Source organism: Loxodonta africana, chromosome 11, assembly GCF_030014295.1.
Source record: "Loxodonta africana isolate mLoxAfr1 chromosome 11, mLoxAfr1.hap2, whole genome shotgun sequence".
NCBI classification, from domain to species: domain Eukaryota; kingdom Metazoa; phylum Chordata; class Mammalia; order Proboscidea; family Elephantidae; genus Loxodonta; species Loxodonta africana.
Window position 1 is genome coordinate 76,988,264 of NC_087352.1, and position 26,950 is coordinate 77,015,213.

A 26,950-nucleotide genomic window follows, 5' to 3' on the forward strand; every position below is an offset into this window, starting at 1 on the left:
AAGAATAATTACAGACTAATAAATACAAAATAGTTCTTACCAGAAAAAATGGCGTTTCTTCTCGATCAAGAATGCTGGTAACGTTCAAATCTCCAGTGTCTTTATTAAATACAAACACACCAAAAGGTGGCTCTGTAATTCCTTTTCCAGTGTATCTGTATGTAACTTTTATGCCTCTTTCTTCTGCAGTATCAGAATGTATCTAACATAAAAATAACAGATGAATGCCTGAAGTTTAATTCTGTATAATTTATACGTATGTATTTTTAATGGAAAATTCTTCAATGAAACTAATGCTGCTGATAGGAGGGAGGGGATACAGCATGAGGGCCCAAGAACACAGACGCTGGTATTGGAGAACCTGGATTCTAATCCTGCCTCAGCCACTCACCATTTATGTGACAGAGAAAGTTACTTAACCTCCCTCTGCCTCAGTTTTCTTATCTGTAAAATGGGGAAAATAATATTACTTACCCCTTAGGGTTGTTGTGAAAATTAAGACATAGTTGGGACACATCTTGGAAACAGCAGATTTTAAATTTAGCACATAAGGTAAAAATTGAAGAGGCAAAACCACCCTGATAAATCCATGTGATTGCCAGAAACTATGAATAAGGCATCCTCCCATAAAAACCAAACCAAACCGGTAGCCATCAAGTCAATTCCGACTCATAGCGACCCTATAGGACAGAGTAGAACTGGCCCATAGAGTTTCCAAGGAGCACCTGGTGGATTCGAACTGCCAACCTCTTGGGTAGCAGCTGTAGCACTTAACCACTACGCCACCAGGGTTTCCAATTCTCTCATAGGAGGATTAAAACAGTCAAGTGCCCTCCCTGCTTGGAATATGTCAGCAATTGAATAACACTGCTAACCTGCTGGTTCTCCTGTAGTTATCATCTTCATTCTCAACAAACAAATCTATCCACTCTAATTCTTCATTAGTAAGTGTTTCTCTGTGGCCCCCTATTGGTCACTAAATTTCTTCTTTCAGATATTACTGGAGCCATCACCATCAAAACTGTCTGGCCAGTTCTCAGCCTTGCAACCTCAAGATTAGCCACACATATTTCCCACCAGGTTTCCCAATATGCCCTGGGGCTCGATTTTACTGCTAAGAATAACCAAGGGAACAGCAGATGTGGCCTCAACCTCCTCTAGATTCTCTCTGCACTGGAGTGGAATGGTGAACCGGAAGCAGCAACATGACTACTTTTCACTAAGCTTCTGTCTGTCTCTCTTTTTTTTTGCCAAGTGCACGCATACACACATGCATATTTGTATATGTATTAATATATATATTACAGTAGTTATAAAGAACATTAAAGGTCTTTATGTAACCCCGGTGGCATAGTGGTTAAGTGCTACGGCTGCTAACCAAAGGGTCGGCAGTTTGAATCCGCCAGGCGCTCCTTGGAAACTCTGAGGGGCAGTTCTACCCTGTCCTATAGGGTCGCTATGAGTCGAAATCGACTTGACGGCACTGGGTGTTTTGGATATGTATCAATAATGTATATTATATAATCCCATTTATGTTAAAAAACAAAACTGTATAGTTCCGACTGTAGGTTTTTATATACACATGTATATATGTACATAACAGAATACACATACACACATGCACACATTTTTAAAGTCCTGTTGTGGGCCGTTGAGTCAAAAGTCCTAGTAGATACTAAACTGTTCACAGTATTACATAAACTTTACTCTTAACAGCTTAGATAATTAATACTAGTAAGAAGGACCACTAACTTATTAACCAAAACAAAACAAAAACAATTTTGTTACAGGTGCACATACTACTATATAACCCTCTGGATTTTAGACAGCTTTTATAACTAACATGTTACTGAAAAGAAGAAGGTACCTGTCTTCTATTCCATAGCTGCTACTTTAAAAGAGCCCTTTATATGTGCTGTTTGTAAGATTGGAAAGCTGAAGTTCAAGTGTGGATACGAACACTTACTCACTAACACAGATGTTTATCAAGCATCCACCGCATGCCGGGATTGCTCAGGGCAGAGACAATGCAGCTGTGAACCCAAGGACTAAGCCCCTGCCCTCCCGGAGCTGACACACTACTGAGAAAGACAGACAATAAGCAATGTTCTACATAATGTCCACTATTAGAATGTATTATAAACCACACTGAGACAGAGTGAGGGGCTAGAGAGAATGGGGGTCAGGTGGGGAAGGGAATTATTTCAGAAGGAGGGGACACTGAGCAGAAGCTTGATGATGTGAGGGAGAGGGCCTTCGACCACCTGGGGGGAGAGAATTTCAGGCAGAGGGAAACAGCAAGTGCAGAGGGTGGGAGGCTGGAATGAGCTTGGCAAGTGTGGTCAGTTGACAGGATGTAGCAGAGCAGAAGTGGGCACTGAGAGGAGCTAAGGTCAGAGAGGAGGCCACAGCCAACATATCCTGTAGGGTCTGGTAGACCAGGATTCTTGCTGTTAGCTGTTGTCGAGTTGGACTCTAACTCATGGTGACCCCATGTACAACACAATAAAATGCTGCCTGGCCCTGCACTAGCCTCACAACTGGTTGCAGGTTGGACGGTTGTGATCCATAGTATTTTCATTAGCTGATTTTTGGAAGTAGATTGCCAAGTCTAAGGAGTTTACTTCTTCCACTGCATTTGCAAGCTATTGAAAGGGTCTTACAAAGGTGGTGAACATGCTGTGATCTGTCTTTTCAAAAGAACACTTTGGAGCTGCTTTCTGGAGAATGGACAGTGCGGGGCGGGGAGTAGCAAGAGCGAAAGAGGTAGACAAGGGTGGATGGTCTCTTTGGTAACGCAGGTCAGAGGTGACAGTCACTTGGACTATGGCATATGGGGTTGGGGAAAAGTGGGCAAATTTGGAATATATTTTTGGGGTGAAACTGATAGTATTTGCTACTTTTCCTAGCTTGAAATACTGGATAGAATTACAGTGGTATTTACTGAAGTGGGCAGGATTTATGGAGAACAGCTTTAGAAGAAAAAACAAGAGTTCAGGTTTGAGATACATTTTAGTAGGATTACCATATAATTTATCCAAAAAAGGGCACTTTGGAAGTGAAAGGGGAGTGATTAATTATTAAGATAGGACAATAGGCATAAATCAGGACGTGTAGTTACTCTGCCAGAAATTCAAGCCAAATTTAGAAGGGGATGTGGAATGGGGGATATCGTTGCTGATGTCAGATGGATCTTGGCTGAAAGCAGAGAATATCAGAAAGACATTTACCTGTGTTTTACTGACTATATAATGGCATTCAACTCTGTGGATCATAACAAATTATGGATAACATTGTGAAGAATGAGCATTTCAGAACACTTAATTGTGCTTGTGCAGAACCTGTACATACACCAAGAGGCAGCTGCTGTAGCAGAAGAAGGGGACACTGCACGATTTAAAATCAGAAAGGTGTACATCAGGGTCGTACCCTTGCACCACACTTATTTAATCTGTATACGGAGCAAACAATCTGTGATATGCAGATGACACACCCTTGCCTGCTGAAAGTGAAGAGGACTTGAAGCACTTGCCGCGGAGGATCAAAAACTACAATCTTCAGTATGGATTATACTCAACATAAAGAAAACACAAATCCTCACAACTGGACCAATAAGCAACATCATGATAAAAGAAGAAAATACTGAATTTGCCAAAGATCTCACTTTACTTGGATCTACAATCGACCCCGCGGAAGCAGCAGTCAGGAAATCAAACAAGGTATTGCATTGGGCAAATCTTCAGCAGAAGACCTCTTAAAAGCGTTAAAAAGCAAAGATGTCACTTTGAGAAATAAGGTGTGCCTGACCTAAGCCAAGGTAATTTCAATCGCCTCATATGCATGTGAAAGCTGGACAATGAATAAGGAAGACCCAAGAAGAACTGATGCATTTGAATTACGGTGTTGGCAAAGAATATTGTATATACCGTGGACTGTCAGAAGAATGAACAAGTCTGCCTTGAAAGAAGTACAGCTAGAATTCTCCTTTAGAAGCAAGGATGGCAAGACTGTGCCTCATGTTTTGGACATGTTACCAGAAAGGACCAGTCCCTGGAGAAAGACGTCATGCTTGGTAAAGGAAAGGATCAGTGAAAGAGAGGAAGACTCTTAACAAGATGGACTGACAAAGTGGCTGCAACAATGGGCTCAAACACAGCCACAATTATGAGGATGGTGCAGGATTGGACAGTGCTTCGTTCTATTGTACGTAGGACCCTGTAAGTCCGAATTGACTCAAAAGCACCTGACAACAAGAACAGCATTGTCACCCTACCCATTAGGCCTCAGTTTCATTTTGAAAACTACTTTTTATGATAATATCCTCTTGTCAGTATTTTAACACTCTCAGTGTTAAACAAAAATTAAACCAGTGCCAAAAAACCAAAACACCAAACCTGTTGCCATCAAGTCGATTCTGAGTCATAGCAATCCTAAAGCACAGAGGAGAGCTGCCCCGTAGGGTTTCCAGGAAGCGCCCGGTGGATTCAAATTACCCACCTTCTGGTTAACATCTGAGCTCTCAACCACTGCTAAACCAGTGCCAGGTCCCTTACTCTTTGTTGAATCAAAGCTCAAAGGGGAGTGTGTGTGTGTATACTTTTTTTGCTGTTGCTGTGCCAATGATGCTGTGTCTTCCAGAATGGGAAAGAGGATCTTAAAGTTGGCCCTTCCTGCTAAAAATTAAGCTCTAATTTTAATGTTGCCCCTCCAATGTACCTGGGCAATTGGGTTCTTCTTGGATAAATCCTCTCCTTCCCGAAGAGCCACGGGGGCGGTGATCCAGGCCCTCTTTTGCCGCACTAAGTAAGTGTGTTTAGGAAGCAGCTTATTTTCATTTCTTGTGTTGAAGATCTGCAACAATCAAATATTGGAAAAAAAATTTAAGTATCATAAAACGCTACAGGTGTTCAAAACAGTCTCTCTAAGCCAGTAAAGCAGGGAGGTTTTGTTTTTAACTGTAAGAATATGCTCTCCTGAGTAAAGAATTAAAAAGGCTAAAGAGTAACTTAGTGATTTTATAAATTGGCAAATTACAAATTGTATACTCATGTTGAAAAATTTTTTTTAATTAACTGAAAATGAAGTTTCATTTTTCTGTGGTGGTTTGTAATTTAAAAATAAATTACTACATGTTTTAAACTGAGATCTTTTAGTAACCTATGACACATATTTCACAAAAACTAGTGGAACTGCCAGTTAATGAATTCACTGGGTCAAGGGTTGGGTAAAGGATTAAATTTTTCTTTTCCTGTATCAAGAACCTTAACTGGAAAACTATTCTATAAATATTCAGTTAGGCTTTAATAGGTGAATATATATATATATGTATTTTTTTTTTTAATCCAGGGAAAATTTCAACACAGCATACCTAGTATCTTAAGATCAGAAATTATTATGACACTAGGTTTATTTCATCACTTTATTCATTTTCTTGCTCTATGTAACATGTATTTTATTACAAAATATTTATATTTGTTATCACTAGGTTATTGATGTCTTTTCCTTCTTTTTACCTGGAAAAATGTTTATAACTTTCAAAAAATTAATTAAAAGTTATAATATTAAAGTTTATAATATAAAACCTACTTCTACCTTCCCACTTAACTTCACAGAATAATCACTATTAATAGCTTTAAGAATATGTTTTACGATTTTTTTGGCATACAGTTGCACATGTATAATTTTTTTCCCCTATAAAAATGGACTTATCACATACACCTCATTTTGTCCCTCGATTTTTCATTCAATGCCTTATCATGGACATTCTTCTATGTGCCACAAATTGTTTTACCTTTCCTCTATCGATGGTCATTTAGATTGTCAAAGAATGCTGCTTTTAACATCCCTGAGTATATGTTTGTGGAACAGCTGGGTCTAAGGGAGTGTGCATTTTTAATCTGGAAAGGCACAGCCGGATTGTCTTTCATGAAATTAAGCCCTGAGTCCAAAAGACAGAAATAAGCCCCTTGGTTCCTTACCTCTAAATGAAGTCCATCTCCAAAGTTAAAGCAGATCTGTAAAATAAAATAATTTGGCATTTAATACAGTTTATCACCAGATTCTGTTTAAATATATTGTCAATGACCAACCTACCACCTACGATATTACAGACATTAACAATAACAACAAAGAGATAAACCACCAATAACTTCCTTTGTCAAAAGGAAGCAAGTTTTAGTTTTCTCCTTTGCCTCCCTCCAACACCAGGACCAGAGGGAGGAATCTACATTTTCCTTGATCCACACTGTCTCCTCCTGAAAACTTAGAAAAACAAGTATATTTCCAGACAAACATGTAACAACAACAAAAAACAAAACCTCTCCCCTTAAAATCTTAACCATTCCCTAATTCTTTTCTCTTCCCCCTCTGGTTTTCATCTAGTGTGCATGAATTCATTATGATCTGCTTCAATTTGGATTTTCTCAGTCTTCTTTGCTTTTCCCCATTTCTGCATCTCAGGATGCATGGACCCATGAAACCTAGTTGGTGTATCATGGGGATATACACACCCTAAGGTGCATCACTTGGAGGTTTCCTTAGGACTCTATCTCACAGAACACATACTTAATTTAGACCAGTGGTTCTCAACCTTTTGCCTGCATGCCCTATCCCTGGGGATATGTGGTAATGTCTGGAGACATTTTTGGTTGTTACAACTGGAGATGATCGGGGTCAGAGATGCTGCTCGGCATCCTACAATGCACAGGACATCCTCCCTATATCCCTACAAAGTGCATGTATTAGGCTTTCCCTAACGTTTTAAAGTCTCTCACTTTCTCCACATTCTCTTGGAGGCTTCCTTCAGGGTCCATCCTACCTGTGGATCCTTCACCTTTTCTTTCTTTCCTCCTGCTCATCAGCACATGTTCTTGCCTCTATCCTCCTGAAGAGAAACTCAAGGAGAGGGGATGCTCGGCCTCTAGCTTGAACTTCTCAGGGGCAGATGAACAACCATCACCAACTTTCCATTTTATGGTCAGACATACTATTTCTTCCTCATCCTCTAAGAAGTTTACCTGGTCCCCAGTGACCAGAGATGTCTCTAACCAAAGTTGTGTTACCCAAGCTTATACATATTCAAGGGTAGCATGGAATGAAAAACAAGGGAAAGCACTGGCAAGATGCATTACTTTCATCTGCGTGTTTCCCCGATTTTTTGAAAAGAAAGATCTGTGACTGGATCCAACGTTCCTCAGAATCATATCCTCAAGGCATTCTTAAAATTTAATACATTCCCTGTCCAGCTCCCTAACCAGGAGCTTGGTGCAAGCTGTGTGAGGCTGAATATTTACCGCTTTTATTCTTCAGTAGAGTCTTACTGGGCCTAGCAAAAGGATACAATGCTGTTACGTGCCGTAGAGTTGGCTCCAACTCATAGCAACCCCATGTACAACAAAACGAAACACTGTCCGGGCATGCACCATCCTCACAATCATTGTTATGACTGAGTCCATTGCTGCGGCCTCTGTGTCAATCATCTCGTTGAGGGTCTTCCTCTTTTCTGCTGACCCTCTGCTTTACCAAGGCAGTCCGTGGTATATTCAATATTCTTCACCAACACTTCAAGGGCATCAATTCTTCTTCAGTCTTTCTTACTCATTGTCCAACTTTGGCATGCCTGTGAGGTGTCTTAGTTATTTAGTGCTGCTATAACAAAAACACCACAAGTGGATGGCTTTTACAAACAGAAATTTATTCTCTCACAGCCTAGGAAAGGCTTGTTTTCTCTGTCTGGGGAAGGTCCTTGTCATCAATCTTCCCCAGTCGAGGAGCTTCTCAGCACAGGGAATCCGAGGTCCAAAGGACTTGGTATTCTCCTGGTTCTTGTTTCTTGGTGGTATGAGGTCCCCATGTCTCTCTGCTCACTTCTGTCTTTTATATTTCAAAAGAGACTGATTTCAGACACAACCTAATCTTGTAGACTGAGTCCTCCCTCATTAATATAATTGCCACTAATCCCACCTCATTGACAACGTAGAGGTAGGATTTACAACACATAGGAAAATCGTATCAGATGACAAAATGGTGGATAATCACATAATACTGGGAATCATGGACTAGCCAAGTTGACACAAACTTTTTGGGGGGACACAATTCAATTCACAATGCATGGCTTGGGTCAGGCGCACCTCAGTCTCCAAAGTGACGTCTGCTTTTTAACACTTTAAAGAGGTCTTTTGCAGATTTTCCCAATGCAATGCATTGTTTGATTTCTTCACTGCTGCTTCTAGGGCACTGACTGTGAATTCAAGTAAAATGAAATCGTTGACAACTTCCATCTTTTCTCCACTTACCATGATGTTGTTTATTGGTTCAGTTGTGAGAATTTTTATTTTCTTTACATTGAGGTGACACCTATACTGAAAGCTATAGTCTTTCATCTTCATCAGTAAGTGCTTCAAGTTCTCTTTGCTTTCAGCAGGCAAGTTTGTGTTATCTGCATAACGCAGGGTGTTAATGAGTCTTTCTCCAATCCTGATGCCCCGTTCTTCTTCATACAGTCCTTTCTCAGGTTATTTGCTCAGCATATAGATTGAATAAGTATGGTGAAAGGATACAACCTTGATGCACACTTTTCCTGACTTTCAACCACGCAGTATCCCCTTATTCTCTTCGAACGACTGTCTCTTAGTCTATGCACAGGTTCCACATGAGCACAATTAAGTGTTCTGGAATTTCCATTCTCTGCAATGTTATCCATAGCTTATTATGATCCACAGAGTAGAATGCCTTTGATAGTCAATAAAACACAGGTAAACATCATTCTGGTGTTCTCTGCTTTCAGCCAAGATCCATCTGACAACAGCAATGATAACTCTTGTTCCATGTCCTCTTCTGAATCTGGTTTGAACTTCTGGCAGTTTCCTGTCAATGTACTGCCACAATGACTTTTGAATGATCTTCAGCAAGATTTTACTTGTGTGTGATATTAATGGAGCCCTGGTGGAGCTGTGGTTGAGAGCTTGGCTGCTAACCAAAAGGTTGGCAGTTCGAATCCACCAGCTGCTTCTTGGAAAATCTATGGGAGCAGCTCTACTCTGCCCTTACAGGGTTGCTATGAGTAGAAATCAACTCGATGGCAAAAGGTTTGTTTTTTTTTTGGTAAGGGTGATGTTAATGGTATTGTTCCATAATTTTTTCATTCTGTTGGATCACCTTTCTTTGGAATGGGCACAAACATGGATCTCTTCCAGTCGGTTGGCCACGTAGCTATCTTCCATATTTCTTAACATAGACAAGTGAGCACCTCTATCGCTGCATCCGTTTGTTGAGACATCTCAATTGACAGTCTATCAATTCCTGAAATCTTGTTTTTCACTATTCCCTTCCGGGCAGCTTGGACGTCTTCCTTCAGTACCATCAGTTTTTGACCATATGCTACCTCCTGAAATGGCTGAACGCTGACCGGTTCTTTTTGGTACAGTGACTGGGTATTCCTTCCACCTTCTGATGTTTCCTGCATCATTCAATATTTTGCCCACAGAATCCTTCAGTATCGCAACTGGAGGCTTGAATTTTTTCTTCAGTTCTTTCAGCTTGAGAAATGCCGAAAGTGCTCTTATATAATAACTTATATGTCATATTAAGTAAATGTTATTATTCTGGTCAAGTATCATGGGTTTCACTAGGATATAAACAAGAGGGATGATCAATAGTCTTCAAATGCAAAGTTAACTCTTTGTAAGAGTATCTTTGTGTATTCTGACTGCAATTTACTTTCTAGATGTTATTTACTAAGAAATGCCAGAAATCACATGGTTATAGCATAATGCTTCTTAAACGTCAATGTGCATTTTATTTACTGGGAATCTTGTTAAAATGAAGGTTCCAATGCTTTTAGAAGCCAAGATAATGGCCACTTATAAGACAGGACTCAAATGGAGTACCAGGGCATTTCTAGGGTGCTGGTAATCTTCTGTTTCTTGATCCGGTTGCTGGTCACACGTGTTCAGTTCGCTAAAATTCAATATGAACTGTCCACTTGTGATATGTGTGCTTTTCTGTATGCACATTATATTAAAGAGTTAAAAACCACTGATGTGTCTTTTAAATCTGAGGCTGCCATGTATTCTAGGTAACACAGTTCTGCTATTTGTATAGCCACAGCATCTATAAGAGTTGTCACAATTGGAGATGGTGGGGTGACTGCTATGGGTATCTCTTGAGCAGAGATCAAGGACACTGCTCAACACACTGTCATGCACAAGACACCGCCCCCCTCCATGCCCCTGGAAAGCATTATTGGGCCTCAAATGGTGAAGCACCCAGGTTGAGAAACCCTGATTTAGACTCATGCTTCTCTGATTGGAAACTATAGTAAATAACTAGAGTCAGGAAGGTTGTATAAATGTCCAAGGATCACAGTGATTATATAAATTTCCAAGTTGCTTGCATATCGCAGATAATATAAACAGCATCTATTGCCTGTCTTTATCCTCCACCCCCACTTTCTCCCACTCCTTTTTTAATATTTGCAGCTCTAAGCTTGAGTAACCGCCTGTGGGGACGCTGCAAAAGGGGTTTAAAGACTGGAAGAATGCTAAGATGACTTTCATGGCTCATCCCAACCATGACATCTATGATTCCTTTTTTCTCACAAGGAATCTGGTGACAGAAAAGTGTCATGAGTGACACGCCTTTAAGACCCAAGAGGAAAAGTATCCAAAGTAGTAGCATTTTTAGATGAATCAGAAGAATCCTTCAAAAGCGTTGCCAATTTACTAGTTTTTATTTCTACCAAGGTATCTTGTAAAAACAGCCTTACCAGTAACTGGCAACAAAAGGATTTTTTTTGGCAAGGCATGAGGGAAGGTCAAACATCACTGCAAAAATACAATCTATCACTGTACTCTGTTCTCGAGGTCAACACCATTAAAAGACTTCCTGTTCTGAAGTCACCTAATAAGCCCCATCTAGGAGGTCCTCATGAGTCACTGGATGAGACACTGGCAGACAGGGGATCTTAAGTCTTGCCTCTAAATAGAAGATTGTAAAGCTTTCTTCTCCACTTCTATGATACTGTGAAGAGGTGGGTCCTTAAGCTTTAATTTCTCAAACTGATATTTTATTATAATGCAGAGGAGATGGTTTTAACAAAGCAGTTTAAAATACTGTTTTGACTGTAACATTATAATGGCTTATTATTTCCATTCAACCAGAACTGACTTCATGGAGAAAGTGTGGTAAACAGACCATTTTTAGCACCCAAATTGAAATTATCCAGTACCTTCCTGTTGTTTTTTTCAACTCATGCCAACCTGGGACAATCGCAGTAACAGTTCTGCTATCTTCCCTTTCGACCCACTGCCCTTCCAACCAGGTGGACTTTTTTTTTTTTAAATTCCTTGTTTCTCCTCCTGTATAGAAGGCAAAGGCAGAAACAACCCTGCATTTCATTCTTAAGGGTTTTCAGCTTTAGCTGAAATAGTCTAAATGAGATAAAATAAAGGCAACGAGTGCCACTTGTTTATTTCCTCTGCTCAATATCTTGCTTTTTCTATTGGTGCAGATAAGGGAGCTGGAGGTCTGGTCTTTCTTTGGTAGCCTCTCCAGCCAGTTAGAAGGGTACCATCTTAAGAAGGTCTTAGCAGTGTGTCTATAGTAGCAAAAACTTAAGCATTCAGAAAATTTCAAGTGACCCAGTGTAGTAGGTGTGGACCATTGATTTTGGTGATCTTAAACCAAAACCAAATCCATTACTGCTGAGTCGACTCCAACTCACAGCGATGATATAGGACGGAGTAGAACTGCCCCATAGGGTTTCCAAAGAGTGGCTGGTGGATTCGAACTGCCCATTTTTTGGTTAGCTGCTGAGCTCTTAACCACTGTGCCACCAGGGCTCTGTAATAAATCTGACATAAGTGAGATTTATATTTGAAGTTCACCTACCATGCTCTTTTCCTTTTTTTTTCTTTAGGGGGGGAGACTCTTTACAAAATTTTCTTATTTTAGGGCTAAATAATGTATTTATTTAGAAAACCCTAACTTAAACATCCAATTTAAAAATGACCCAATTCCTATAGCAGCCTCACTCAACTGATTGAAATGCCCAATTGTTTTCATAGTTGCAAATTAAAAAACAAAACAGAAAGCTCAACAACCAAGAAAAGCAATATTTTGAACTTTAATTTTTAATTTTCAAACTTTGAATGTGAACTTTCTTAGTAATCATTTTAAGACTGTTTCTCTAATAAAACATATGCTTTATTGTAAATCTTTCACTTGCTCTCCAGAAGTCTGGGCTAATCTTGATGTAACAATTATGACTTTAGGTGAGTCATATTGAATTTAGTTTCAAAAAGGAAGACATTTTCTGTGGAAAAAATGTATTGAGTCAAAAGAGTTTTAAAATATAGATTCACCAATGCTGTGCTATAACCTGAATTGTTAGAGCATGGCACAAATTCTTATTTCAAGTTTTGTGTAATCATAGCTCTCATTTTTTCCCTGGTATCGACAAAGTGAAGGCCCACAAAAATCAACATTATTTTTTTTCCAGTTCAATTTCCATGATCCTTAAAACATTTATATATATATATATATATATATAAAAAGAGTTGCTAATAGTTAACAGTAGGTTCTTCTCTAATGTTTTTCCAATAATCTTCTAAAAACGATGTTAACAGGGGTCCTCAAACTTGAGTGTGCAGGAGAAGCACCTGGAGGGCCCGTTAAACCACAGATTCCTGGACCCCATCCCGGGGTGTCTGATTCAACAGGTCTGGGATGGGGTCTGAGCACTTGCACCGCTAGCAAGTTCTGTGGTGTGGCTGATGCTGCTGGTCTGGGGACCATGCTTTTGAGTGCCATTGTGTAAAATCAGACCAGTAAGGGGAAGGAAAGAAGAAGAGAGCCTGGGTAATCCATAAACTGGATAACGAGCCCCTTAATTGCAAAGACATGAAAAGATGTGTTCCAAGTCAGGAAATCTGGTAACTGTGAGCTATTCCCATCACAAGCAGACCTTTCACTTTACATGTAATAATCAGCTGCAACTGGATTACTTTAAATAGTGTTTCCCCCTGGTTATACCTCTTATTCTAGTTTAAGTTTTACTGATCCTTAGCTTTTTTTTTTTGGTAATATTTTATAATTTATTGTATGTCTTTTCTATAACTGCCACAAATGGTTCTGGAATCAGGCAGAATACAAGTAAATCTGTGTAATATATCTGAAATAAACTGACAGATAAAAATTATGTGCTGTACGCAGTTTTTTATGAATGTATTCCAAAAGATTACACTAAAAAACAGAATGAAGAAAAACAGATTTCTTTCCCCATAAATTTAAGAAAATGAACAAGAGCTTCAGATTATTCTTTTTCACCACTAGATGGCACTGGTCTGCTGGTAAGGCAAACTTCAAGAACCATAAGAAATCGACCAACAATTGGTTTCAACATCCAAAGTAGAAAACAGGCATTTTCAAGTGGCCTGAAGTAAGTGGACTGGCAAAATTGCAAACAATGAAAACCAAGGGCTTTCGAAAGTTGTATAAATACCTTTGCAGGACTCTACTTGTAGAATCAGGCAAACCTTAACTTACATCTTTCCTCTGTTTTTGTAATGATTCTAACTTGTAATGAAACTAAACCGATTTTCTTATCCCAGAAGTTGAGACCTTATGGACGCCTAACTGTAGAAGGCTGCTAAGAGAAGGTCATGGTGATGACTGGGATCCACAGAGAGGCATCTGGTGTCTGTCAGGTGGACTTGGGTTCTATCTGGCTTTGCCCATTTATTAACATGTCACTATATTCAATGGCTGACAGTGGATGCTCAAAAAAATTTCAAGTTGTCTTCCCTACATCCCCTCCTCTCCCACTGTTAGCTGCATGAGTGTGGGTATCGTTCATCTGCACCTAGAAGACTGGTGCATGGTAGAAGCACAGTGATGGCTGAATCTATGAAAGTAAAAAATTCACCACTCAACCTATGTGTGCATTAAATATCTCTTCTACACAAATGGACTTTTGATAATTATTATCCCATCTTTTTCAAGCCTAACAAGATACTTTATTGCTTATATTTTTTCCACATCTGTGTCCAAGGCACTCTGCTAGTTTGCAGATAAATGATAGATCCTGCTCTGAAGAAGCTTACAGTTTAGAAAGAGAAAGAAAGTGTACACGAGTAACTATGAGATCGAAAACCTAAATTCTGTGGGAAAGACAGGTGTAAAATAATTGGGGAAAATTCAGCCCCTGGGTGGTGCAAATGGTTAACTCACTAGGCTGCTAACTGAAAGGTTGGAGGTTTATGTCCATCCAGAGTCACCTCAGAAGAAAGGCCTGGCACTCTCCTTCTGAAAAATCAGCCACAGAAAATCCTGCGAAGCACAGTTCTACTCTGACACCCATGGGGTTGCCGTTAGACTTGACTCGGTGGCAACTGGTGGTGAGAAAAGGTCCAACTGCCTGGGGAAATCAGGAGAGGTTTAGTGGAGGAGGTGCTAATGGGTCTGTGAAGGTAGGAAGAGGAAGGCACACGCATAGAAAAGAGAAAATGTGTGCCAGAGAGTGGATACGGGAGGCCAAGGAACAGATGGAGTCCTGTTTGACACCTAGACAATGTAAAGGAGACAAGTAGAAAATAAGGCCAAGAAGTTGTGCGAAGGCTCTTCGGTTGATCCTATAGGAGCAGGAAGTCATTGGCAGGTTCTGACTAGGGCTACTAGGACACTAGTGCTTAGGAGGAATTTTCTGGAAGAACTGTGCAAAACAAAAGGCAGAGATGAAAGGCCAGAGGAAGGACTCAGTCTGAAGGTTAAAATAATAAGCCAGTGGATATATAATGAGGACTGGCATTAGGGTTATAGCAATGGGACTAAATGAGTGGAGGCAGGAATCTTTATGGGAACAACGCTAGCCCTTGGCACTGTCCTGCAGGTGGGGAATAGGAGAAGGAGTCAGAAGGGGCCAAGGCTTTATGTCTGAGTGGCTAGAAGAATGGTGGTGTCACTGACACAAGCAGAGAGCTAGAAAGAGGAAAATGGGAAGGAAGATAATGGGTTGGTTTGGGATATATAGATTATGACCTGATTCTGGAACACCGTTCATTATACATTAAATACTTAGTTCTCACCAAGTGTCAAGCACTGTGCAAGGTACACAAACCAAACCAAACCCACTGCCGTTGACTTGATTCCTACTCACAGTGACCCTGTAGGACAGAGTAGAACTGCCTCATAGGGTTTCCAGGGAGCAGTTGGTGGATGCGAACCGCTGACGCTGTGATTAGCAGCCCTGGCTAATGAGCTTTTAACCACTGTGCCACCAGGGCTCCAAAGTGCACACACTGTCATGCAAAACAGACATGGTTTCTGCTGCCATGGAGCTCATGGTCTGGTGGCAGAGTTCTTGCGAATACTTCAGTTACAACCCATAATAAGTCAGGGCTCTCAGAGTGTAAAGCAGGGGGCCTGATGTAGTCTGGGGGTCAGGATAGCCATCTCTAAGAAGTGATGGTCAACTCTGGGCGACGAGAAGTTAGGAATCAAAAGGGATGGTGGAGGAGTGGGAGGGGAAGAATCTCTGGAACAGGGGAGAGCATCTGTAGCTGCCAAAGGGTCTGTGTGGCTGGACTCTGAGAGCAAGGACTATAGTACAGAAGGGCTGAGAGGCTGGTGGGAGTCCAGTCAAGGCCTTCTTAAAGATTCTGAGAGCAATGAGAAACCCCTCACACTGAGGATCCAGGGGAAGTTAATCCACGAACTCTGTAAAGAGAAAGGTAGAAATGGTCCCAGAAAAGTCTGGTGAGAAGACTTCTATCCGGAGCTACCACCGAAAGTGCCAGATAAAGCCATAGGGTTTAATGGAATTCTCAGGACAGTGCATGGAATGTTAAGCTCAGACCCTGGGGAAACCCTATGAGCAGGGAGGAGAGAAGCCGGACAATCAGTAGCAAGGCAGTGCAGCTCAATGGGACGCAGGGGTTGTACGAGGTCACTGGGGAGCTTTTTAACATGTATACATCCACCTTCCTAAGGGCAGCAGCACCCAGCCACTGCTGATGTCAACCACTCTCCTCCTCCCTGCCTTCCCCGTTAGCATATATCCCTCCACTGCACTTTGACAGAAAAACGAGGGGAGAACCACTGAATAGGAGGTGAAAGAAACCACAGGAGAGCACTGAGGAAACAGCATAGTGAGGACTCTGTTAGAGATGGACAGAACAATCACCAAGGGACACTGAAGACCCATAGCAAAAATACCTAGTGCACCTTTTGCACTAATGTTCAGCAGCTACATGACAACAACAGATAAAAGGAAAACAGTCATCGCCACCCACCCCGCGCAAGGCAGGCGTTCCAGCAGGCACTGGAGCTGTAGGCACGCCAACGAAGGTCAGTACAGCTTTCATAATCATACGTATTCATTTGTGACATCAGTAACTGGATCCAATAAATCATGCTCAGAATTCTCTTCTGATTAAGTTTAAAACCAATAGCTAACTCAAACGTCTGCTTCTCTGTAAATAAAACTAAATCTTTAATAGAGAAGATACTAGAGACTTTATTTTTAAGGTCCAGTGAGAAAGAAAACCCCTTAAATATTGTACTGTTCCACACCATTCTAAACGCAAATATTCACTCTTATAAACTTGACCCGGTGTTGGCACACATAACTTTCTGCGGCACCAGCTGAGGCCCAGGTAAAATGAAAAGGAGAACTTTATTTGCTGATGCCCAATCTTCTTTTTTGAACCCCTGTCTTCCTTCCTGACTCCCCTCCCCCTCCCAGATCCTTAGGCTCTGGGTTAATTTCTTGAGGGTCAAAGTCCTCCACTCTACTCTGGTTCCAGGGCCTCCAAAATTTTCCTTCTCACTCAGTCCAAATCTTTTCCCAGTCAGCTGGGCAGCAGCTGCTTGACTGATGAAAGTATATTACACTAGGATGTGGTTCACTCTATAGGGCAGTTCTACTCTGTCCTGTAGGGTCACTCACTATGAGTCAGAACTCGACGGCAAGGGGTTTGGTTTGGTTTTTGGTGATTTTATTATAAGACCTACAAGAGTGTTTGGTACAGGGTAGGTACTCAGTTAATAATTGTTGAATGCATAAAGGCACCAAGGCTTAATCACCCCCGAGATATCTGCATTTAAAAAAAGGATCTGGATAGTTAAGATAAATCCCTTATTTGAACCCCTCACCACCATTTGCCTATTGCTATTTCTTAAGGAAGGATCCCGGGGTGGTGCACATGGTTTGCACTTGACTACCAACCTAACGACTGGCAGTTCGAGCCCACCCAGCAGTGCAGTGAAAGAAAGGCTTGGTGATCTGCTTCCATAAAGATGACAGCCAAGAAAATCCTATGGAGCAGTTCTACTCTGACCCACATGGGGCTGCCATGAGTTGGAATCGACTCAGCGGCAATGGGTTTGTGTTTCTCAATGGGACTGCTGTTGGCATTTTGGATAGGACAATTCTGTACAAGCAGACTATTCCTGAGGATTCTGTAGATTGCTGGAGGTTTAGCATCCCTGGGCCTTGGGTACTAAATACCAGTTGCGTTCCCAGGTATTAGGACAAGCCAAACACCCCCACCCCCATTTCTCTGACAACCCTGATCCCAAACCAACACTCTGCTCTGACAGGCTGCACCCTCCTCCCGCTGTACCACATGATGTCTTTGATCACAGCTGCCCAACTTCTCCAACGCTCCCCTCCCCACTTTGTCTTTCTTTCTTTTTAATCAGGCAAAATTGTACCCAATCTGTCAACTCCTGTCTTTTCTCTCCTGACCCTTTCCTGATCATCTCAACCAAAAATCACCTTTTTCATTTTTTAATAATTTGAAACCTTTCCTTAAAAACACTCACTTGGCAAAGAGCCATTGCTGGCTTCTCTTAGCAGCGAGAAGGCTGCAGGGTCGTCTTCCTACACATTCTCTTGCCTCACCTTCTGTGTTCCGGCCACAGTGAACTTTTTAGATCCTCCAAGGAATCCTGTACCCTTGTATCTGTGCCTTTGCGTATGCTCACCTCTCCACCTAGAACATTCTTTTCCTCTTTTCTCTACATATTATCTCACTAATTTAAACTTATTCTCAGATCTCCTCTGGGATGCCCAGTGCTGGCCTGGTTGCTCCTTCTGTAGGCTATGTGGTATGAGCCTTTACCATTGCCAATGTATGTTCTCTCACACCGTTATCCATTTGGAAATCAGCCATTTACTTGTTTGTACCGCTTGTTAGATTGTAAGCCCCTGAAGGCAGAGCATGGCTCGCTTTTTCTCAGTCTCCAGTGTCTAACACCACCTAGCATCAAGCAGGGATTCACTTAATGGTGCTCAGATGTGGTTTCTTTTCCTGCGGTCATTTTTCAGCTTACCGTTCAACTGTGGTGTAAATCCTGATGTCTTTCAGCTTCCTTCACCCTAATCACTGAGTTTTGCAAATGTTTGAAACTCAAATTTTGTTAATAATTTGAAATAAAACAACGGGCAATGTCCGATGATGTGGTATATGACTAATAGTTTAAGATAAACTAAACTGAGAAGACAATCTTTCATCTTATACAGACTACTTGTTTGAAAAGTGTTATCAAAGCTGTTGAAATGTGGGACACACTGAGAGAAAAAAAGCTGTAAGAAATTCTCAATCTAAAGGTCATTTATGATTTCAATGAAGGTTCCTGATTTTCACTCCAATCTGGCATTTTTAAGAACACCAAGCCCTACTAAATGAGTATTTTCTTCTCTATTTAAATCATTACATGCTTCATTCATGGCGAAACTACTAGGCAAAATGTAGACCAGTAATTCTCACATCTGGCTGATAATTAGATTAACTGGGAAGTTTCAATCAATACATATTTCTGGACCTTCGCCTTGGAGATTTTAATTCAGTACATTTATCTTGCCAGGTTTCTAATGATCAGGTAGAACTTAGACCAAATGAATGTTCATGACTTTTTAAAGAAATATTTTCCCCTAAGTTTATAATCAAAGGAAATTTCTTTTAAGAACTGTCATTTTCCCATCACCTGTTAATTTTCAGAAACAAAAACAAATACAAAATCATACACTTCTAAAATCCCCGGATATGAAAACTGATTATTCTTATGAGCTTCAATATTTACCATCTAATTTCTATCTTAAATTTATTCTTAACTCTACCTTGTCCAGTTTCTTATTAGAACATGAAGTGTAACTTTGATGTTATTAGTGATTTATAGTTGAACCTACTAAATATTAACCTGCTCAGAGTACAATCTTACTGTCACTGAATGTTTAAATAAAAAAAAGTATTATTATTTTAAAGGACATGCTTAATTAGTCAAAGACAAAACTGACGCTACTATCAGAAAATCCCTCCCCCAAATGCCCTCTTTAGCAGTCTGGCAAAGCCCGTGAACCCCTTCTCAGAATAATATTTTAATATTTATAAATTAAAATACATCAGATTACAAATGAAGTCATTTTATGGAAATATGGTTATCAGAATTTTTTATACTCCCATAAATTTGTGATGCTGTAATATTAATTCTTTATTAACACAAATGATAAGATCTAGTGGAACGTCTATTAGGGATGAAAACAAATGGTATTTTGAGATATCTGTAACAACTGTAATATGATGTGAAAATATTTGTGAATTCTATTGGTACAAAGTCTATTGGTGTAAAGGTATTGCTAATACTATTGCAGTGTCTTTCCCATACTCATAATTTAAAGAAATGCTAAATTTTCAGTTTAAGGTCACTGGAAATATTGTTTATTCTCATCCACTTCTAAGGACCCCCTGAATTCTATTTTGGATCCTTTGGGAGTTTGTGGATCCCACGTTAAGAACCTCTGAAGAGGAAGTATGCTCCAGCTTTATTCAGATATATATATATAGTATGTATTTTAACAATTTTGATAGATTTGGTCTAAATGACTGCGTAAAGGCCATGTGGGTTGGCACTCAACATTCCTTCTGCCTACCTTTTGGTGTGCCTCCCCATACTGCAGAAGAAAGCTAAAAACCATTTATCAGACTCTCTTGCAGCTATCGTTCTGAATGTGAACCAGTCAGTGTTTATGTGAGATTTGAAAAAAGTGAAGCAGAGGCTGTGTGCTTGCTGTTTTTGCTGGCAAGCAAAGATATGGAAGAATATTGAAAACGAATAGTGAATTAAAGAATACTGAATATACAATATGGAGTAAGAATACTGAATATATCATGGACTGCCAGAAGAACGAGCAAATCTGTCTTGGAAGTACAACCAGAATGCTCCTTAGAAGCAAGGATGTGAGACTATGTCTCACATACTTTGGACATGTTATCAGGAGGGATCAGTCCCTGGAGAAGGACATCATGTTTGGTAAGGCAGAGGGTCAGCAAAAAAAGAGGAAGACCCTCAACGAGATGGACTGACACAGTGGCTTCAACAACTGGCTCAAGTGCAAAAACTGTGAGGATGACGCAGGGACCGGGCAGTGTTTCCTTCTGTCGCACACAGGGTTGCTAGGAGTTGGAACCGACTTGATGGCACCTAAAAACAATAGACGTGGATGCAACTGGTTTTATTGCACCAGTCTTATTATGGCCCTAGAGTGTAGTCACTAGATTCCTGGGCACCAAGAAGAGGGTACAGATACCCATTTCACAGTTATGCACCCTAGTGGTTCTGATATAAAAAAAAAAAAAAATTTTCTGGTAGCAAAAGTAACATCTGATCATGGCAGTTTCCACACTGTAGCAGTGGCAATGTGGTCCCTGATCGCAGGAGAGGCAGCTCCTCAGGTGGCTAGGTTCTGGTGTGTCGCTTTACAGTCATTACTGAAGGTGCAAACTGGAGTCTGTTTCCTCAACCCTCCCTACACTTACGTAATCAGCTTAACTCCTGAAATAAAGCTCTTCCTGCTTTAGCTGACTAGAGTGAATTCTGTTATCTGCAATGGAACTCTGACACATACAGGCTGGTATTTATATTCCCGTTTATGAATGACCTGTCTTTCCTCACCAACTACTTTTCTCAGATGATTATTTTTCATTCTTTACCCAAGACTACGCTTCCGGTTTCAAACAGGTTGAGGGGCAAAATGTCCACTATTCTTTCACCGAAAGTAAACACACTCAAATTTACATCTCAAAAAGTATTATAGAAAATACATAGAATAGTCCAAGAATTCTGCTCCTGTTCAGTTGGCTACAATTAACTTTTAAAGTTTATTATTACCCAATAAAGTAAAAGTACTGAAATGCTAATGTGAAAAATATGCCTAAATTATTTTACCTATTCCTCTCTGAGTCGGAATCCACTCGAGGGCAATGGGTTACTCCTCTCTGAATGCACCTGAATTGGTTTGCTTGTTAGACCATTAAAAGATTAAAGGTCATTCCTTTTCTTATATGGAAAGGATCTAATATTTTACCCTCAAAGTGAGCCTGCAGTTATGTTGGCTTAGTATTCTCCTTAGCCAGGAAGCCTCATGATAAGGGGATTAGTTGATCTGGTTAGCCTTGAGAAAGAGCATTCCAAAGCTAGGCTCTTGGTATGATTAAAACTTCTGGCTAGGCCAAATCTCTTCTTGTCCAAAGTGACTCCATTTTGTTTTTAAAGACAGCCTCTGTCAAACAATACAGCCTCTCTTCTGTAAAATCTTCCACTGTACCTCTGACCCAGATATCAGCAATTCTACAGGTGTGGTTTTACCCACGTTGCTCTGCTTATTTCAAATCTGTGTTTAGCAATGTCCAAAGAAGAGATTATCCAGCTTTGTACAGGTGTTAGACAGTGTTAAACATGTGACTTTTGCAACTAAATTGATTCTAAGAAAATACCTGCCCCATAACACTTAGAATAAACTGTTACAAACTTATAGCTTTCTGTATTAAAACCCCTTTTCTCCCCTTGAGCATTAGAATACTTAGCATTTTTCACTTACAATCACCCTCTTCTGTCAACAAACTCTTTACTTTGACATTTCAAGAGAACTCACCACCATAATGCTAAAGTAACTCAGTTTAACACAGGCTGTAGATGTCTAGATGCCTGGAAACATGTGCTTTTAGTGGTCAGCCAATATGCTGTCACAAAGAGCCATTCTTGCAAAAGAGGTCAACCCCTGCAAGGATAGTCAACTGAGACCCTGCAACCTGCAACTCTGTAAACGTTAACCAATCAGAATTGTTTTAGTTGTACCCTTGTGTTTTCAGCTTTTTCCTTCATAAGCCTGTAACACAGCAGCTCAGAGAAGCACTTTGTTCAGACTATTCTTGGCACTGTGTTTCCCATTTTGCAAGATGCTTTTTTTTTTAGTAATAAAACTGTTTTTAAACTTAAACAGATCCGTGGTTTTTTCACAACATTCTGGTGTCAGAAAATGTGGGATCCGTAGGCTACTTCCTCTGGCAGCCCCCGGAAAGCCAGAAAAATCAGTCTCTGGATTCAGCTGAGCTGACTGCCCTCTCCTTTTAATTTGGACCTTTGCGGACTGCCTTGATGAGTACCTCTCGGATCTTCGAACCTCCACATCCTTGGACTGAAGTTCTCTGGATTTGCTTTCCCTTTTCTCACTGCTTTGAATTCTGTAGGATGTAATTCTACTTCTGGAGTCTTGGGGTAGTCACAGAAGGCAATTCTACTTTCAAATAGCTCCGGGTGATTTGGACTTACTGTAACCGAGTTACTGGGTAACCCTGAGAAACCCGAAAGCAGTGCTCCCTTTGGTTATTTGTGAGCTTTGAGCTCCCTCTACTGGGACGTCATTAGAGAAAACTGTCCTTGAAACTTGAGATTTTAGCTGCAGTATAATCTCTAGTGTTTTTTGGATTCTGATTCCAAGGCAATAATCAAGGGTACTGCTACGATCTTGTTTTGTCCCGCATGTTTGGTCTAACAGGAGGTAAGACTATAACAAATCCAATTCATGAGTAAACGTAATGGTCCTGCTACTTGTCTCCCCCACCCTTTTTTTTTTTTGAAACTAATGGCATAACCTAACTAAAGGCAATTTGGGAAATACCTGGTTTCTTTAGAAATCCTTTGACCTCCCCAAATTAACTTTTCCCTCTTATTTTTGTTTACTAGTTTGCCCATTTTGTCCTTAGCTGAACAGGATCGCAGCTTCAGTCTTGCTGCACGACGCAGTTCCTGTGTTGCCGCAAACTGTCATTTACCTTGGTCCATAAAACTACTCCAAGGGCAGCCTGGAGTTGGACATTTGCCCTTCTGTGCTCTTTAAGTGTGCCTTCTAGTCTTTAAAGTCTCTGTGGCAAGTTAGAATTCCCATGTGTACCTACTCTATTTTTATTAAGAGAAAAACAGAGTAAAGGACAAATGCCCCATGCAGAGAACAAGATAAATAGCACATATGGCGAACTTCTGACATGTCTAAACTAATTTTTCCTGCACAATAAATTAAAAAGTAAAGACCACCTTTTTTGATTGGTACCTTGTGGCGTCCATAACAGCAGGACAGTAAAACTGCCTTCCTAGGAGATTAAAATCTCAGGCACCTGTCACTTCTTTCTGTCTCCCTTGCTTTCAGTTTGCTAAACCTCCTGAGTTTTCAGCAGCTGAATCTTCAGAAGCTGAGCCTTCAAGGCCAGAATTTGAGATTTTGAAAACTAGGATTTGAGGTTTCAAAAGCTGAGTCCTTAGAACTAGTCTGTCTGTCAGGGCTAGAATACGATGTTTTAGCAAGTGATGTATTCAGAGCTCTAGAGCTAGGGTCTGAATTTTCCAAACTAGTGTCTATGTGAACAGAACTAATGTTTATGTGAACAGAACTAATGTTTGGCTGCTAATTATTATCATTTTTAAACTGCACAAAAGTTTTTCTTTTAATTGCTGCTTTTCTAGTCCCCACCTGGCTCCCATTACCCGCCCCCCTCCCCGCCAAAAAAAAAGGTTGGAAAGTTACTTTCCATTTTCTAAGTGCACAAAGATTTTTCTGTGTAACTTCCAGTCTCCAGGGCTAATTTTAAATATCACTTCCACAGATCATAAGATACCACAGACTGGTGAGTAACATGTCAAATTAACTATGCCCTCTTGTGTTTGAGTTCTTTGAAAATTATTCTATTTCATTTTTGTTTTGTCAGTTCTCACTTTGGTCTTGACCTTTTTTTTTTTTTTTAAACTAGGGAAGGTACTCTCGCTTAGGTGTTTCATACAAATGTTACTTATATAAATTTTGCCTTCACTAATAACAGCAATATAAGGTATAGGCAGTTCCTCTTTCTGTCCCCTCAATAACAGTTACTCTACCTAAACTTTCATTTTTTCTAAAAAAAAAAAAAAAAAAAACTTAAAAGACTAAAATCCACACCAACTGTCCCTCAACCTGATATAGAGTGAGATAATGCAAGGGATATAGCAGGGACTTTTTCTATAGTGGTACTTAACTCACAATAATAAGATTTCTCTTTTTCAGGTTTCCTGTATTGTTTTACTGATTTTACCGTCTGTAAGTTAAAATTTAGTTGTTTTAAAGAAAAAGGAAATTGTGCCTTTCTTGAATGAAAAATTTTAAATAATGTATTCTGGATGCTTGTATAGATATAGAAGAATTAGAAACCAGTATTTGCTTTTGAAATTTTTCATAAGAAGATATAGAAAATAAAAAAAAAATTTTTTTTAGTAACCCCCCAAATGTTCCAATTTTTTTTTTAGCTTGTCGCATATATCTGAAGTTTTATTTAACTTCTTAACCATATATGCTATTTTTCTGTTTCATTTTATGTCTTGTCTCAGAAAGACATAAACTCTCAGTAACATAAATCAGTCCACTTAAAACGTGCATTAAAAAAATAGTTTCTTTGGTACAATGAGGCCTTTAAATTATTGCTTCTCCATAGGATCCTACAGTGCATGCAAAAGAAAGGGTAATAATTTCTCGCCCCCAATGGTACTATTCTAATTGGTTTAATAATAAATAAGCACTTATACAAATTAATAAGAGTCTGAATTCAAATCCTAGCCTAATAAAATTTTTATGCCAACCACAAAAGCAAAATCTTAGAAGCAAAACCTTTCTAACTTAGGCTAAATGTTAAATAAAATGTGCTTTTTTAAAGAAAAGAAGCAATTTTTATTACTCACACACACACAAGACTAAGCTGCTTACAAATAAATTAGATAAATAACATAGACTTTTTAAGACAAACTTTACTCCAGTAGCCATTATGTTTTATTATATATAGGCTCTTACTTTTTTGCTACAGAAAAGATTATAAACATGTAAGTCTAGTAATAAGTATATTCATTTTTGTCACTTAAAAGGATGTACTATAAAGAATATATAATAGAAACAAGAAATTTAAAAAGTTTATTAAAAAGGAATTTAGTATCAAAATTCTCATTTACTGCAACCATAAGTTTAATAAGTTTTAATTTCCAAGAGTCATAAGATTTCATAAAAAGTCACAAAAGCTTTCTGTTTTATAGAGAGTTAAGTACTATAATTTTTTAATTAACATGTTATATGAAATGTGTTACATAACTTTAATTATTAATTTGGTCCTATAACGAATTAACGTCATTACCCATACAGTTTTGTTACTATTCAAATGTATGAGCAAATGGTAATGTAATGTTGTATTTTAAGACTATTATATATTATATCTAAGCCTCTTTAAGAAACAGACGTAATCATTATGTCTAAAGGTATTTTTTTCTGTCTAAAGTTTTTTTTTTTTGGTTTCACATTACTTCTGTAATTTTTAAGAAATGTTATTACATAAACTAACCATGAACATTTTAAGTTGTCATCAACACAGATTTATCAAAATATTTTAACAAAATGAGACTTTATTGGACTTATGTAAAGAAATATACAATTTCAAATATAGATATTATTGGACTAAATCAAGCTTTTAGAAACTAACAAAAATTCTGGGCTACTACTGATCCAGGACAATATGAAGCCAAATTTACTACAAAGATTTGAGTAAACTAAAAAGATTACTATAAAGTTTACATAAAAATGTTACTAATATTCTATGTTCTATTATGTTAACTGCAGAATCTCCTATAAATTAAAAGAAAATGTATTATTGAAATAAGGAATTAATGAACGATAAAATATTAAGAAAAAATTGTTCTTCAAAACTGGCCCTCAGTGTCCTCAATTTGCACAAAAAAAGGGCACCTATGTCATTACATAGAAAGAAGAACGTCAACGAGATGGATTGACACAGTGGCTGTAACAAAGGGCTCAAGCATAATAACGATCATGAGTATGGTGCAGGACCAGGCAGTGTTTCATTCTGTTGTACACAGGGTCACTATGAGTTGGAACCAACTCAGTGGCACCTAACAACAACGTCATTACTAAAACTGATTGCTGAGTCTGAATCTTAACAATCCTGTTTCTTCTTTGGCTGATTTTACAAATAGTTTTCCTTTTAAAGTTTATTACCATTACTTTAAAATCTTTCTCAGTTTCTATTATTATAAAACGCTATTACAGCCATACTTAATTTTACTTTAAAAAAGTATCTTTCACAGGTCCAAGAAGCATTTGACACTCAAAAACCAAGTATATCTAAATTACCTTCTATTTAGTCTGGAGCTTATGCTTATTAAAAAAGAACAAATCTTTTTAGACTTGCCAGCCTGCTAAAGGACTAAAACTAAAATTCAAACACAGACCAACCAAGAGCAGACAATCTTAAAGAAAACAGCGGAACCCAAGGACAAGAAGAAGCCAGCACCTGAGAGGCTACTAACATTCCCAAGATTCCAGGACAAGGCCTGTATCTAAACCTACTAATCTGTAAGTCCTTCAACTGCATTTCTTCTTAAAAAATTTAATTTCTTCTTCTTTACATGAAAAACATCAGTTATTTTAATATTAGTTGCTTTACTACCTTTTTATCATACAATTTTTGCCTTTCCATACAAGTAATAACAGCCTCAATAGTACTACCTGTTGTTCTCTAAAGACAATTTTATTCTACAATTGATGATTATTTTTGTCTTTAAAATTACGGGTTTGCTCAATTAGAACTAG

General features: G+C 39.2%; 1 protein-coding gene across 1 annotated transcript in view; it reads right to left on the reverse strand.

Annotated features, from left to right (window-relative positions):
• Positions 1–26,950, reverse strand: part of DSG2 (desmoglein 2) — a 57,309-nt gene that overhangs the window by 26,255 nt on the left and 4,104 nt on the right. The window contains exons 2-4 of the mRNA XM_064294627.1: positions 5,979–6,014; positions 4,717–4,851; positions 41–202 (exon numbers count right to left, since the gene is read on the reverse strand). Coding sequence (XP_064150697.1) covers positions 41–202; positions 4,717–4,851; positions 5,979–6,014 — 333 coding nt within the window. The remainder of the gene's footprint in view (positions 1–40; positions 203–4,716; positions 4,852–5,978; positions 6,015–26,950) is intronic.